Consider the following 13,754-nt stretch of genomic DNA (forward strand, 5'->3'; position numbering starts at 1 on the left):
CACTCACCATCCTGACTTGGAACATCAATGTTCCATCACTGTTCCTGGGTCAAAACTCGCTACTCCCTCCCTAACAGCACAGTGGGTGCACCTACACTGCACCTCATCGCCACCTTCTCAAGGGCAACGAGGGATGGGTAATAAACGCTGGTCTAGCCAGCGACATCAATATCGAATGAACTGAAAACAATTACAACTGGGTTTCATAATTTATTGCTATTTCCATAATACAATAGCGCAATAAAGTTAATAAATTGGCAAACAGGACATAAAAATAATCGTAAGGATTACACTTTGTTAAAAGAATCAAAAGGAGAAGAAAAATCCAGACGTGCCCAAGGATCCTGAGGGGAGACATTGTCAAATCATTCAGAAATACAACTGGAGATCACTGGATAGAATTGACTGGAGAACATTGAGTGGATGCTACAGCAGAGGGACAGTGGGAGAACGTCGCCACAGCATCTCCTGTGTGACTCTAACTCCGACAGACTAACCGGTGGGAACTCAAGGGGAGACTGGCACAGCGCTCAGCACTGCTGCCTCACAGCACCTGGGACCCGGGTTCAGTTCCCGACTCGGGTCACTGCAGAGGCTGCACATTCTCCCCGTGCCTGCGTGGGTTTCCTCCGGGTGCTCCGGCTTCCTCCCACAGTCCAAAAGGTTGGGTGGATTGGCCGTGCTGAATTGTGCCTTAGTATCAGGGGGGCGGAATTAGCAGGGTAAATAGATGGGATTATGGGTGAGGGCTTTGGGTGGGGTTGTGGTCAGTGTGGACTTCCAGGACTAGAGGGCACAGCCTCAAGATAAGGGGGTGTGCAGTTTAGAATGGAGTTGAGGAGGAAATTCTTCACTCAAAGGGTGGTGAATCTCTGGAATTCTCTACCCGTTGAAGTGGTGGAGGCTGCCTCGCTAAATATATTGAAGTCACAGGTAGATAGGTTTCTGATAGACAGGGGAATTAAGGGGAGAAAGCGGGAAAGTGGAACTGATCCACTTCAGATCAGCCATGATCTTATTGAATGGCGGGGCAGGCTCGAAGGGCTAGATGGCCGACTCCTGCTCCTATTTCTTAGGTTCTTAAATGTCCTCCTCCTGCACTGTAGGGATGCGATGATCCGAATATGGGTAAATTTGTACCTACTATTAGGTATTTCTCCCACCGAAAGTCCAGCAAACCAGTAGAAGGAAGGAATGGAACTAACTTGACTTGAGATGGAAAGCTCACTTCCGATGTGAGTTTGAATTTCTTTAGCTCTCAATCCCGCCCTGGGAATTCCTAAACTATAGTCGGAGAAAGTAGGAACGTCAATAGGAGAGTGGCATTTGACGAGTAAACATATCGCCAATCTAACTTCAGTGCATTGGAAGAACTGGGTGAGAAGGATTTGTTCATTGATTCTGTTCACAGAGTCTGGTTAATTCATAAACCTCAATAGAGTCCAGTTACAGGTAAAGATCTCCACACAATCACAGTTAACAATTGCACAGGGCCCAGAATGTAATAGCCGTTCATGCCGGTGAGATTTTTCCACCCCCTGCTACAGCGAACGCAGACTTGGCAGGCCACCAAGCCCTCCAGTGGGGGTCGTGGCATGAACGGCGCCGAGGATCGCGCTTCAGTAACCGATGGGTTTGCCACCTTTCCGGTAATCCGATTCAGCGAACCACTTCCCCTTGTCTCGGACGATGGCTTGGACCGCTGACGTCAGCTTGACCGTCATCACCTTCAGGGTGTGATGCCTCTCCTGCAAGCCTTCTTGAACTGCCTGCAAAACCGGACAGAAAGAAAAGGGGTAGCGACTGTGGATCTATTGTCAAAATCAGGATACTTAGGGAGAGGGAGATTCCACCGAGACAACCAAACAAACAGCTCAGTACAGGCCCTTCGGCCCTCGATGTTGTGCCGACCAGTGGAACCAATCTAATGACCCTCTAACCTAAACTATTCCAATGTTATCCATGTGCCTATCCACTGACCATTTGAACGCCCTTAAAGTTGGTGAGTCCACAACTGCTGCAGGCAGGGCATTCCACGCCGTTACTACCCTCTGAGTAAAGAGCCTACCTCTGACATCCGTCCTATAATTACCACCCCTTAATTTAAAGCTATGTCCCCTCGTGTTAGCCAACACCATCCGAGGGAAAGGGCTCTCACTCTCCACCCTATCTAACCCTCTGATCATCTTGTATGCCTCAATTGGTCACCTCTCAACCTTCTTCTCTCTAACGAAAATAACCTCAAGTCCCTCAGCCTTTCCTCGTAAGACCTTCCCACCATACCAGGCAACATCCTGGTAAACCTCCTCTGCACCCTTTCCAATGCCTCCACATCTTTCTTATAATGCGGCGACCAAAACTGTACGCAATACTCCAAGTGCGGCCGCACCATTCGATAGTAGTTGATCCAAACCGCAATTGCAGCCACAATTCTCCAGCCCTTCCCGCCCTGCTGCCAGAGAGAACGGAGAATGTGGCTCACAGCCAAGTCTGCAGCAGGACTGGAGAATCCCAGCCCAGAAGGTCAGAGATCCTGGCCCCCAATTCATCTGTCTTTGGTCCATATCCCTTGGCACTCAAAGTCAATCAATGTTCAAAGCCTTTTCGGACAAGAGAATTCTATTTCTATAAAAGCAAATTCCTGCGGGCGCTGGAACCTGAAGCCAAAGGAGAAAATGCTGGAAAATCTCAGCGGGTCTGGCAGCATCTGTAAGGAGAGAAAAGAGCTGACGTTTCGAGTCCAGATGACCCTTTGTCAAAGCTTTTCACCCCGTTTTGACAAAAGGGGCATCTGAACTCAGCTCTTTTCTGTCCTTGCCGATGTTGCCAGACCCGCTGAGATTTTCCAGCATTTTCTCTTTTGGCTGCGATTCTCCCATCACGGTCCCCGAATTTCCCGGCGGGTCGGGGTGGGAGATGCACGTCGCCGGTTTTGAACCGGGATTTGCGCACGAGCTGGGAACGCGTGCGCATCTCCCGGAGCCGGTGAACAGTCAGACCACGTTTATTCGTTCATTATCGGGAACTTTACAGTCCTGATTGAATCTCCCATCCCGCCAGGAGTTCTCCAATCCGGTAGAGTTGACTCCAGCTCCCCATAGTCGGGGAGCTAATGGGAGACCCCGCCAGAATGAACAGGGGGCAATCGGGCCCCCCCCCCCCAGGGGGTCAGACGGCAGTGGGTGCCCCCTGAGCGTGGGCACCCTGGCAGTGCCAACCTGTGACCCCGGCACTGCCCAAGGGGCAAACTGCCCAAGCCCAGAGGGCACCTTGGCACTGGCCAGCGGTCATTGGACGGTACCAAGGAGGCGGGGCCTACTGTAGGTGGGGCCTGGGGGGGAGGGGGGGGATACTGCCACTGGGGGGGTCGGGGGGTGGTCTGACCCCTAGAGGGCGTTTCGTGGGGGAGGAGGCGATCTGCTGGGGTAAGGAGGGTGGCGTGGACATTGGGGCAGGCTGGGCTGGGATGGCTGACCAGCGCACTGACCCCAGAACCGTCAAACTCTGGTGCAAACATCCGGGTATAATGCCCTGGGTGTTGAATGATATACCAACTGGGACCTCTGCAGTGCGCAGAGACTCAGGCGAGAAGCTGAACTGACAAAAGTCGGGACTTAGAGACAGATTTCCCACCAATTCTGGGAGAATCGCCCCCCTCTACTTCTATCTCTGGGTGAAAAATTCCTGCCAGATTTTTCTCCTTGGTTCTAATATCTCGGAGGAGATGTCAGGGGTACTTTTTTCACTCAAGAGGGGGGGTGGGTGAGTGGAGTCGGCTGCCGTCGGTGGTGGGCAAAGTCTTCTGGACGAGTACATGGGATTGAGGGTCATAGATAGGCTTGGTAGGTAGGGATATGATCAGCACAACTTGTGGGCTGGAGGGCCTGTTTGTGCTGTAGTTTTTCTACGTTCTAGACCTGATCCTAGGTTGGGAATACTGGCACTGAGCACGATGATGTAACATGCTACAGCCGGAGAAGTTCGACCAGCGAATAAAGCATTAAAGAAATTAAATTCGGGGAAACACTCCAGCCCTGGGCGATTGTGGAGTTGATCGCTTTAACCTGCCAATCTGGTGGACAACCTAGCTCAGCAGGGTTTGTCACATTCACAGTGGAAAAGAAACATAAATCTTTTCCCAGGTTTGCCCAGAAAATGCACCTTAGCTGCTGGAACACTGGTATTCGTAGAAGCAAGAGATGTGGGCTGTACTTATCCAAAATGTTAAAGGGACTACGACACAGTGTATATAATACACAAGGTAAGATTACACAGGGTCAGGGAGCAATTAATTAGCTTGGACTGGCTACATTTGATTTGATTTATTATTGTCACATGTATTGGCATACAGTGAAAATTGTTTCTTGAGAGGACACAGAGAAGGGAAGGAGAGGGTGCAGAATGTAGTGTTACAGTCATTGCGAGGGTGGAGAGAAAGATCAACTTAATGCGAGGGTAAGGCCATCCAAAAGTCTAATAGCAGCAGGGAAGAAGCTGTTCTTGAGTCGGTCGGTACGTGACCTCAGACTTTTGTATCTTTTTCCCGACGGAAGAAGGTGGAAGGGAGAATGTCCGGAGTGCGTGGGGGGGTCCTTAATTAGGCTGGCTGCTTTTCCAAAGCAGTGGGAAGTGTAGACAGAGTCAATGGATGGGAGGCTGGTTTGTGTGATGGATTGGGGCTACGTTCATGACCTTTTGTCGTTTCTTGTGGTCTTGGGCAGAGCAGGGGCCCATAACCGAGCTGTGATACAACCAGAAAGAACGCTTTCTATAGGGCATCAGTTAACATTGGTGGGAGTTGTAGCGGACATGCCAAATTTCCTTAATCCCCTGAGAAAGTAGAGGATGTTGGTGGGGCTTTCTTAACTATAGTGTTGGCACTGGGGGGGGACCAGGACAGGTTGTTGGTGATCTGGACACCTAAAAACTTGAAGATCTCGACCATTTCTACTTTGTCCCCATTGGTGTAGGCAAACATGTTCTCCTTTACGTTTCCTGAAGTCGGTGACAATTTCCTTCGTTTTGTTGACATTGTGGGAGAGATTATTGTTGCCGCACCAGTTCACCAGGAAGACAGCGACTGAGGGGGGATCTAATAGAGGTATATAAGATTATGAAGGGTATAGATAGAGTAAACAGAGGTAAGCTATTTCCTATGATAGAGACACACAGTACGAGGGGCCATGGGCTTAAGGTGAGGGGGGAGAGGTATAACACAGATATTAGAGGGAGGTTTTTCACACAGAGGATAGTGGGGGTATGGAATGCTCTGCCAAGTAAGGTGGTGGAGGCAAACATGCTGGAGTTGTTTAAGAGTAACTTAGACAGGCACATGAGTGGGTTGGAGATGGGTGGATATAGGAGATTGTTTTAAATAAGGTTCATTAGCATTGGAGTGTCCCTGGTAATGTAAATGGATATGGTATGATAATAATGTTTTTTCTCCTTCATTCACAGGTTTTAAGTCGGTCCGCCTTGTTGTCCAACGAGGGGCATACACGCGATGGGTCGTACTGGGGCTGCTCTTGGTTGTTCGAGATTGGCCTAGTGCTTCATGTCATTAGTGTGTGCCTAAACTGGACCAGATACTGGGCAAGACGACAGCTCAGTGACTATCGCCGATTGCTGTGCAGACACATGGATTTGGGCCGGTGTCTGTGGGAGTTTGCGCATTCTCCCCGTGACTGCGTGGGTTTTCTCCGGGTGCTCCGGTTTCCTCCCACACCCCAAAGATGTGCTGTTAGGCTGATTGGCAGGAATAAATTGTCCCTAAATCAGATTCCCTCAATCTGGATGGCCATAAAACATTAGACAGGGATCGTGGGTGGAGAGGGGGGCCTGGTGGTGTTGAGATGGCGGCGCGGGCTCGTTGGGCCGAAGGGCCTGTTTCCCGGGCTGTTTTTGTTCTTTGTTCTTTGTTCTCTATCTCATTCCTGCACTCTGTCCCGTCACTGTTTGAGGTCTGACCCACTACCCACACTAAGTGACAGAAGGCGGAGAGTTGGAACACATGGGTTTTTTTCTGGTTGGTAAGATGTAACTAGAGCCATGTCTTACGGTTCAGTCCTCAGGCACCAACTATTTACAATCTGTATTAATAACCTGGACACAGGGATAATAAATTCCACAGCGAAACTTGAATTGACACAAAAACCCAAAACTAAGTTGTACAGAGAGCAACACAGCAACGGGAAACAGACCCTCGGCCTGCGTCGCCATTTTAACATTATGAGTTCCCCCTCCACCCGTGACCCTTATCTATGCTTATGGCATTCCACATTGAGGGGAGACTAATTTAGGGACAATTTGTTACACCAATCAGCCTAAGAGCACGTTTTTGGGGTGTGGGAGGAAACCGGAGCACCCGGAGAAAACCCACGCAGACACGGGGAGAATGCGCAAACTCCCGCAGACACCGGCCCAAATCCATGTATCTACACAGAAAACAGTGATAGTCACTGAGCTGTGGTGTTGCCCATCTGCTGGTCCAGTTTAAGCGTACACTAACGACGTGAAGCACTAGGCTACTCTCGAAACATCCAAGAGCAGCCCTCGTACGACTCACCGCGTGTGTGCCCCTCGTTGGACAACAAGGCGGATCGAAATTGTGATAATGAGAAAAGGAATTTACAAATGGATACATTGGTGGATTGACCAAAATGTGGAAGATGGGGCTTAATGTGGATAAGTGTGAGATTATCTGTTTTGGTAGGGAAAATAGTCAACTTATTATCTAAACGGAGAGAAACCTCTGAGTGCTTCAGTGCAGAGGGATCTGGATGTCCTTGTGTAAGAGTCACAAGTATGCAGGTACAGCAGGTAAGAAGGGAAGCAGGTGGAATTTTGGCACTTTTACTAAAGGAATAGAGTATAAAAATATGGAAGTGTTGCTGCCACTGCACAAGGTATTAGTGAGATCATATTGATAGGAGTGACCTTTTATAAGATGTTGAGAGGAATAGATAGGGTGGATTCTCGGAGGCTATTTCCCAGGGCTGAAATGGTCGCTACGAGAGGACACAGGTTTAAGGTGCTGGGGAGCAGGTACAGAGGAGATGTTAGGGGTAAGTTTTTCACTCAGAGGGTGAGTGGAATCGGTGGTGGAGGCGAACTCGCTGGGGTCTTTTAAAAGACTTCTGGATGAGAACATGGGATTGAATGGGATTGAGGGTTATAGATAGGCCTGGTAGGTAGGGATAGGATCAGTGCAACTTGTGGGCCGAAGGGCCTGTTTTGTGCTGTAGTGTTCTACGTAATTCCTGTAAAGACCAAGTCTTGTCTTCACTCTGAAGATTGCGTTCACTGTGGGATGTTATCGTTATATTAATGGAATAGGTTCGGAACGGTTCCAGCAGTTTAATATGGGTATCTGTGACGCACTGTGGATCAGTTCAACCATAAAACTGTGCTCAAGCACAACCTGGCATTTCAGCCCTGGGAAATAGCCGTGATCACCAACCCTGCTTCAAGGAGAAGGGAATACCAGGAGCAGTGCCAGGCATATCTAAAAATAAGTGAAGTATGCAACACACTACACGCATGTTAAACAGTGGGAGAAACACGTTGGAGACAGAGTTGCATGTTCCAAGATCTCTGCAGTCCTGCCGTCTCCATCATGGGATGTGACAGAGCAAGTACTTACTGTCCAACCCTAAAGACATTTAAGAGTGGACCGTGTTGCTCTGGCTCTAGAGTCACATATAGGCCAGACCAGGCAAGGGATGACCTCCGAAAGGACATTACCGATCCAGTTAGGTTTCTATCCCAGTTGATAATGGTTTCATGATCACCCTTAGACTTTTATTTATCGAGTTGTATTGAATTCACCATCTGCCATTGGTGGGATTCGAACCCTGGATCTCTGGATTGTTACAATACAGCTACACGCGCCTCCTCCTGCTGGGTAATTAAACAACTCATCGAAGGAGGAGGATCCATCTCAATCCCCGTCCTCAGTGATTGGGAAGCTTGGCACATTGTGCTAAAGACAAATATTCACAGCGACCCATCCAAAGTGGTCAGTAGGTGTCGTAGGTGGGGGAGGGATTGGAATGAGGCACTGGCTGTGTGTTAAAGTGGGCGGTGCGGGCTTGTAGGGCCAAAGGGCCTGTTTCCTGGGCTGTGCTGTTCTTTATACCAGTCTTCAGCCAATTTGATTCACCCTGTGTGATAGCAAGTAACGACTAAAGGCCTGAATACATTGGCCCTGGCAATATCCCAGTCTAATACTACGTCTAGCTTCACACCTAGCCAAGCTGTTCGGGCAACTGATTCTTCCGTGGAAGGATGCCAGGTATGATCACAAACGCAATCGGACCAATTACTATCCCACTGCACTCTCGATCATGGACAAATTGATAGAAGGTGAGAGCTCTCATGCACACATTCACAGCAACAATGTAGTCATGGTGTGGGTTTGCCGGCGTTGGACTAGGGTAGGCACAGTAAGAAGTCTCACAACACCAGGTTAAAGTAAGAACGTAAGAAATAGGAGCAGGAGTAGGCCATCTAGCCCTTCGAGCCTGCCCCGCCATTCAATAAGATCATGGCTGATCTGAAGTGGATCAGTTCCACTTTCCCGCTTTCTCCCCTTAATTCCCCTGTCTATCAGAAACCTATCTACCCGTGACTTAAATATATTTAGCGAGGTAGCCTCCACCACTTCAACGGGCAGAGAATTCCAGAGATTCACCACCCTTTGAGTGAAGAAGTTCCTCCTCAACTCCGATCTAAACTGCTCCCCCCCTTATCTTGAGGCTGTGCCCTCTAGTCCTACTGTCCTTTCTGAGCGGGAAGAATCTCTCTACCTCTACCCTATCCATCCCCTTCATTATCTTATACGTCTCTATAAGATCCCCCCTCATCCTTCTAAACTCCAACGAGTACAGACCCAGTCTATTTAGTCTCTCTTCATAGTCCAACCCCCTCATCTCCGGTATCAGCCTAGTGAACCTCCTCTGCACTCCCTCCAAGGCCAAAATATCCTTGCGCAAGTGTGGCGACCAAAACTGCACACAGTACTCCAGCTGCGGCCTCACCAGTGCCCTGTACAGTTGCAGCAAGACCTCCCTGCTTTTATATTCAATCCCCCTCGCTATGAAGGCCAGCATCCCATTCGCCTTCCTGACCACCTGCTGCACCTGCAGGCTGGGTTTTTGCGACTCATGCACAAGGACCCCCAGGTCCCTCTGCACCGTAGCATGCTGCAGCTTTTCGCCCTTTAAATAGTAATCCCTCCTACTATTATTCCTGCCAAAGTGGATAACCTCACACTTGCTAACATTGTATTCCATCTGCCAGGTCCTCGCCCACTCGCTCAGCCTATCTAGATCCCTCTGCAGACTTTCTACACCCTCCGCACAATTTGCTTTTCCACTCATCTTTGTGTCATCAGCAAATTTCGACACCATACACTCGGTTCCCTCCTCCAGATCATCTATATAAATGGTAAATAGCTGAGGCCCCAGCACCGACCCCTGGGTCACTCCACTAGTCACCATCCGCCAATCCGAATAGCACCCATTGACCCCCACTCTCTGCCTCCTATTTGACAGCCAATCCCCTATCCACACTAACACCCTACCCCCAACTCCATGTCCCCTGACCTTCTGTAACAACCGTTTGTGCGGCACCTTATCAAACGCCTTCTGAAAATCGAGAAAGACCACATCCACTGGTTCCCCTCTATCCACCGCACTCGTCACATCTCCATTCTCCATTGCAGGGCGGTGTTGGGGTTGTGGGGAGAAGGCCGAGGGTGAATTCTGACGGACGGGTCCCTACGGAAAGAATATCCAGGCGTGCGCGGACAGGCACCAACCTTCTCCACATCCTCCTCTACGTGGGTCACGTTGGGGAACAGTTGGTTGTGAACCCTGGGTTCAGTCACAGCTCTCCGAATGTCATAATTGAACCACAGCGCATTCATGATCACCTAGAAACACAAGAGGAATAAATCAGACAGGATGTTAGGCTTCCCGACTAAACAATCTCCTGGCACTTCTCTCCCCTGGTATTACAGTGCGTTGGTCCCTTTCTCCTGGCAGTACCTACCAGAGCAGTTGCTGTGGTGATTTTTGTTCCCCCTGAGGCTCCCACGACCATCTTCACTGCCTTGTTTCGATCCAGTATAATGGCGGGGCACATAGAAGATAGGGGGGTCTTACCTGGTGAGAGAAAGCTTGCTGTTACCATCTCACACGCACTTAGGGTCTCTTTCTGGAGTGGGGTCCTAAACACACCAGCGGGGCTGAAATCTCAGAGATCGGGGTGAGGTTTTTCGGAGCACTCCAACTTTCAGACAATGCTTAACACCGCCCCATGTCCCCCCATCCGACTTACCAGTTCAGACCCCCCCCCCCCCCCCCACTCGCTGGTATTAGCCCTCCTTGCCCCTCAGTTGTTGTAACCAGCAACGCCCTCCCCCCAAGACAACAACTCTTCACCGTAGGGTTGCCAAGGAACCTCCCCACCACTGGCAGGCCATCACCAGGCCTGCCTTAGGTGCCCATAGAACCCTACAGCGCAGAAAGAGGCCCTTCAGCCCATCGAGTCAGGCTCGTTGGGCCAAAGGGCCTGTTTCCCGTGCTGTGTGTTGTTCCTTGAGTCTGCACCCATCACAATCCCACCCAGGCCCGTATCCCTACATATTATACCCACTAATCCCTCTAACCTACACATCCCTGGACACTAAGGGGCAATTTCTTAGCACGGCCAATCAACCTAACCCACACATCTTTGGACTGTGGGAGGAAACCGGAGCACCTGGAGGAAACCCACGCAGACACGGGGAGAATGTGCAAACTCCACACAGAAAGTGACCCAAGCCCAGAATTGAACATGGGTCCTTGTGGGAGGCATGGTAGCACAGTGGGTTAGCACTGCTGCTTCACAGCTCCAGGGTCCTGGGTTCGATTCCCGGCTCGGGTCACTGTCTGTGTGTGGAGTTTGCACATTCTCCCCGTGTCTGGGTGGGTTTCCTCCGGGTGCTCCGGTTTCCTCCCACAGTCCAAAGATGTGCGGGTTAGGTTGATTGGCCGTGCTAAGAAATTGCCCCTTAGTGTCCAGGGATGTGTAGGTCAGTGGGGCAGCACGGTAGCACAGTGGGTTAGCACTGCTGTTTCACAGCTCCGGGGTCCTGGGTTCGATTCCCGGCTCGGGTCACTGTCTGTGTGTGGAGTTTGCACATTCTCCCCGTGTCTGCGTGGGTTTTCTCCTAACACAGCGGTTAGCACTGCTGTTTCACAGCTCCAGGGTCCTGGGTTCGATTCCCGGCTCGGGTCACTGTCTGTGTGTGTGGAGTTTGCACATTCTCCTCGTGTCTGCGTGGGTTTCCTCCGGGTACTCCGGTTTCCTCCCACAGTCCAAAGATGTGCGGGTTAGGTTGATTGGCCGTGCTAAGAAAGAAATTGCCCCTTAGTGTCCAGGGATGTGTAGGTTAGAGGGATTAGTGGGTATAATATGTAGGGATATGGGGGTAGGGTCTGGGTGGGATTGTGTTGGGTGCAGACTTGATGGGCTGAATGGCCTCTTTCTGCACTGTAGGGTTCTATTACTTGGCAGCGTGAACGGCAGGTATGTCACGGTCTCTGTTGAAATGGTCTCTTCCGTTCTGTATCAGTTGAATCCAAACAGAGCCATACCTGGCTGGATGAAGTTGGCTGGGGAAGGTGGGACTTCAAACTCATTCACGACTCCTGGTGAGGAAAAGTCATCCATTTCATCATTGAAGATGATCCCAGTGGTGTTGGACCTCACCTTCGAACCAAAGCTGCAAAAACAACAAAATAGACCCGATTACAGCAAACACCCTTCATTCCCACCACCCTGTGTAGAGATAGGAGCAACCACCTTCTAGTTAAGCAGGACTAGAGGGCACAGCCTCAAGATAAAGGGGGGGGCGGTTTAGATCAGAGTTGAGGAGGAACTTCTTCACTCAAAGGGTGGTGAATCTCTGGAATTCTCTGCCCGTTGAAGTGGTGGAGGCTGCCTCGCTAAATATATTTAAGTCACGGGTAGATAGGTTTCTGATAGACAGGGGATTAAGGGGAGAAAGCAGGAAAGTGGAACTGAGCCACGACAGATCAGCCATGATCTTACTGAATGGCGGGGCAGGCTCGAAGGGCTAGATGGCCGACTCCTGCTCCTATTTCTTATGTTCTTATGTTTATGTTCTGCATAAAGAGCCACCCCCCCCGTGACAGATTGGCACCAAATATCACAAGAACATAAGAAATAGGAGCAGGAGTCGGCCATCTAGCCCTTCGAGCCTGCCCCGCCATTCAATAAGATCATGGCTGATCTGAAGTGGATCAGTTCCACTTTCCCGCTTTCTCCCCTTAATTCCCCTGTTTATCAGAAACCTATCTACCCGTGACTTAAATATATTTAGCGAGGCAGCCTCCACCACTTCAACGGGCAGAGAATTCCAGAGATTCACCACCCTTTGAGTGAAGAAGTTCCTCCTCACTCCGATCTAAACTGCCCCCCCCCCTCTTATCTTGAGGCTGTGCCCTCTAGTCCTGCTGTTCTTTCTGAGCGGGAAGAATCTCTCTACCTCTACCCTATCCATCCCTTCATTATCTTATACGTCTCTATAAGATCCCCCCCTCACCCTTCTCAACTCCAACGAGTACAGACCCAGTCTATTCAGCCTCTCTTCATAATCCAACCCCCTCATCTCCGGTATCAGCCTAGTGAACCTCCTCTGCACTCCCTCCAAGGCCAATATATCCTTGCGCAAGTGCGGCGACCAAAACTGCACACAGTACTCCAGCTGCGGCCTCACCAGTGCCCTGTACAGTTGCAGCAAGACCTCCCTACTTTTATATTCAATCCCCCTCGCTATGAAGGCCAGCATCCCATTCGCCTTCCTGACCACCTGCTGCACCTGCAGACTGGGTTTTTGCGACTCATGCACTAGGACCCCCAGATCCCTCTGCACCGTAGCATGCTGCAGTTTTTCGCCCTTTAAACAGTAATCCCTCCGACTATTATTCCCGCCAAAGTGGATAACCTCACATTCGCTGACACTATACTCCACTTATCACTCTCACACAAATTCTAATCATTGGTACGGAGTTCAGGAGGTGATTCTCTAAATCGGTGGGAGCCTCCACGTGCAGCTGTCCTGAATAATGTTCAGACGTTAATCTGTCAGTTTCCAACCATTGGTTCTGAGGGGCGATCGTCAGTGTACCCAAATTAGGCACTGGAGCTTCTGGCTGGCCAACATCCCAGCCACCAGAGCGGATTCTTCACATTGACACTTCACAGGTTCATTCCAATAATGCACGTTAACTCGCACCATTCCATGGATTAGTAAATTAATAAATAAGAAATTAGTAAATTTGCTGATGACACCAAAGTCGGAGGTGTGGTAGATTGTGAGGAAGGGTGTCATAGTTTGCAGGGTGACTTAGACAGGTTGCAGAGCTGGGCCGAGAGGTGGCGGATGGAGTTTAATGCGGAGAAGTGTGAGGTAATTCACTTTGGCAGGAATAACAGATGTGTCGAGTATAGGGCTAACGGGAGGACTCTGAATAGTGTGGAGGAGCAGAGGGATCTAGGTGTATGTGTACATAGATCCCTGAAAGTTGGGAATCAAGTAGATAGGGTTGTTAAGAAGGCATACGGTGTCTTGGCGTTTATTGGTAGGGGGATTGAATTTAGGAGTCGCAGCGTCATGTTGCAACTGTACACAACTCTGGTGCGGCCGCACTTGGAGTACTGTGTGCAGTTCTGGTCCCCACATT

General features: G+C 50.1%; 1 protein-coding gene across 1 annotated transcript in view; it reads right to left on the bottom strand.

The window, feature by feature from the left end:
* Positions 1-1,590: 1,590 nt before the first annotated feature.
* LOC145356181 (glutathione hydrolase 1 proenzyme-like) overlaps positions 1,591-13,754 on the bottom strand; it is a 101,910-nt gene continuing 89,746 nt past the window's right edge. The window contains exons 10-13 of the mRNA XM_080208790.1: positions 11,643-11,770; positions 10,054-10,166; positions 9,821-9,934; positions 1,591-1,769 (exon numbers count right to left, since the gene is read on the bottom strand). Of these exons, the coding sequence (XP_080064916.1) occupies positions 1,620-1,769; positions 9,821-9,934; positions 10,054-10,166; positions 11,643-11,770 (505 nt within the window). The 3' untranslated portion in view covers positions 1,591-1,619. The remainder of the gene's footprint in view (positions 1,770-9,820; positions 9,935-10,053; positions 10,167-11,642; positions 11,771-13,754) is intronic.

This window comes from Carcharhinus amblyrhynchos, chromosome 20 (genome assembly GCF_965287045.1).
Source record: "Carcharhinus amblyrhynchos chromosome 20, sCarAmb.v2.hapA, whole genome shotgun sequence".
Classification (NCBI taxonomy): domain Eukaryota; kingdom Metazoa; phylum Chordata; class Chondrichthyes; order Carcharhiniformes; family Carcharhinidae; genus Carcharhinus; species Carcharhinus amblyrhynchos.